This window comes from Pundamilia nyererei, unplaced genomic scaffold (assembly GCF_000239375.1).
Source record: "Pundamilia nyererei isolate P.nyererei 1_Seehausen unplaced genomic scaffold, PunNye1.0 scaffold00073, whole genome shotgun sequence".
Lineage (NCBI taxonomy): Eukaryota > Metazoa > Chordata > Actinopteri > Cichliformes > Cichlidae > Pundamilia > Pundamilia nyererei.
Genome location: NW_005187474.1, coordinates 2,077,335 through 2,078,368, shown reverse-complemented (window position 1 = coordinate 2,078,368; position 1,034 = coordinate 2,077,335). Strand labels below are relative to the sequence as shown.

Below are 1,034 nucleotides of genomic sequence, written 5' to 3'. Positions count from 1 at the left end.
TGATTTGCTCTTAGCATGAAAGCTCCATGTCAAATGTCTTGCATGTGGACTGCGGATTGGCTATCTTAAAATAGTAAAATATTCAGAAAACGATAGCACTCCGTGGCTTTGTGTGTCTTGACTTTGGTTGGTGCTTATATAACAAGATGTCAAGAAATGTCAACACCATGTATCTGTCAGCCTCTGCCAGTTTTACATCAGATTTTCCCCAAACATTAAGGTTAAGGAATCAGTCATTCCTCATCCCATAACCGGCATTCCACAACTGTGTGTACAAATTAGGAGACAGAAGTCTGTTGCCAGGAGACAGATGGACAGACTCACTGAAAAGGAACAAAAAGAGATAATAAAACAAAGATATCTCACCTGTAAAGCCAAGGGGACATTTGCAGGAGTACTGAGGGGGAGATGTTGGCTGATTTGTTGCAATGCATGTTGCCCCATTCAAACAGCTGTTTGGCTTTATCTGACAGGCATCACCCACATATTGACAATATTCTCCAACCCAACCCCGGGCACAAACACACTGCAGGAATGCAGAAAATTATTCATAAGATCAGTAATATAGTAGAGTATACATCAATCTATAATAAAATGTATCATACAGAGCACACTGTATTAGAGAGAAATCATTGAATCGTGCACATTTTGAGCCTGGAGATGAATGAACAAATCACAGCTTCAAATAAATTTCAGTTCACCAAAAATTACTTCGAGAGACATTAAAGATGGTTTAATTGGCTTTGAGACGTTTTCAACCAAGATTTCTACCATCACCACGATATAATGGAGATTAATATAATTTTTGACAGTCAGAACTCAGTGAACAGCTTTGAATAAAAATTCATAGTACTTTTTTTTTTTTTTTTTTTTTTTTGCCTTTTCATTAACGCAAATTCAATTACGCAGTTGTGAAGACTAAAATCCTGGATGGACAACAAGAAAAATCTGATCCAAATAAGCTAAAACAGGGTTTCACTCTAAATGTGCACCTCAGATGTTTCTTTGTCACAAACACGAGGTGTTACAAAGAG

At 37.2% G+C, this 1,034-nt stretch overlaps 1 protein-coding gene across 1 annotated transcript in view; it reads right to left on the bottom strand.

The window, feature by feature from the left end:
• Window positions 1–233: 233 nt before the first annotated feature.
• Window positions 234–1,034, bottom strand: part of LOC102198342 (protein eyes shut homolog) — a 10,620-nt gene continuing 9,819 nt past the window's right edge. Inside the window, exons 6-7 of the mRNA XM_005737199.1 lie at window positions 367–526; window positions 234–265 (exon numbers count right to left, since the gene is read on the bottom strand). Coding sequence (XP_005737256.1) covers window positions 234–265; window positions 367–526 — 192 coding nt within the window. The remainder of the gene's footprint in view (window positions 266–366; window positions 527–1,034) is intronic.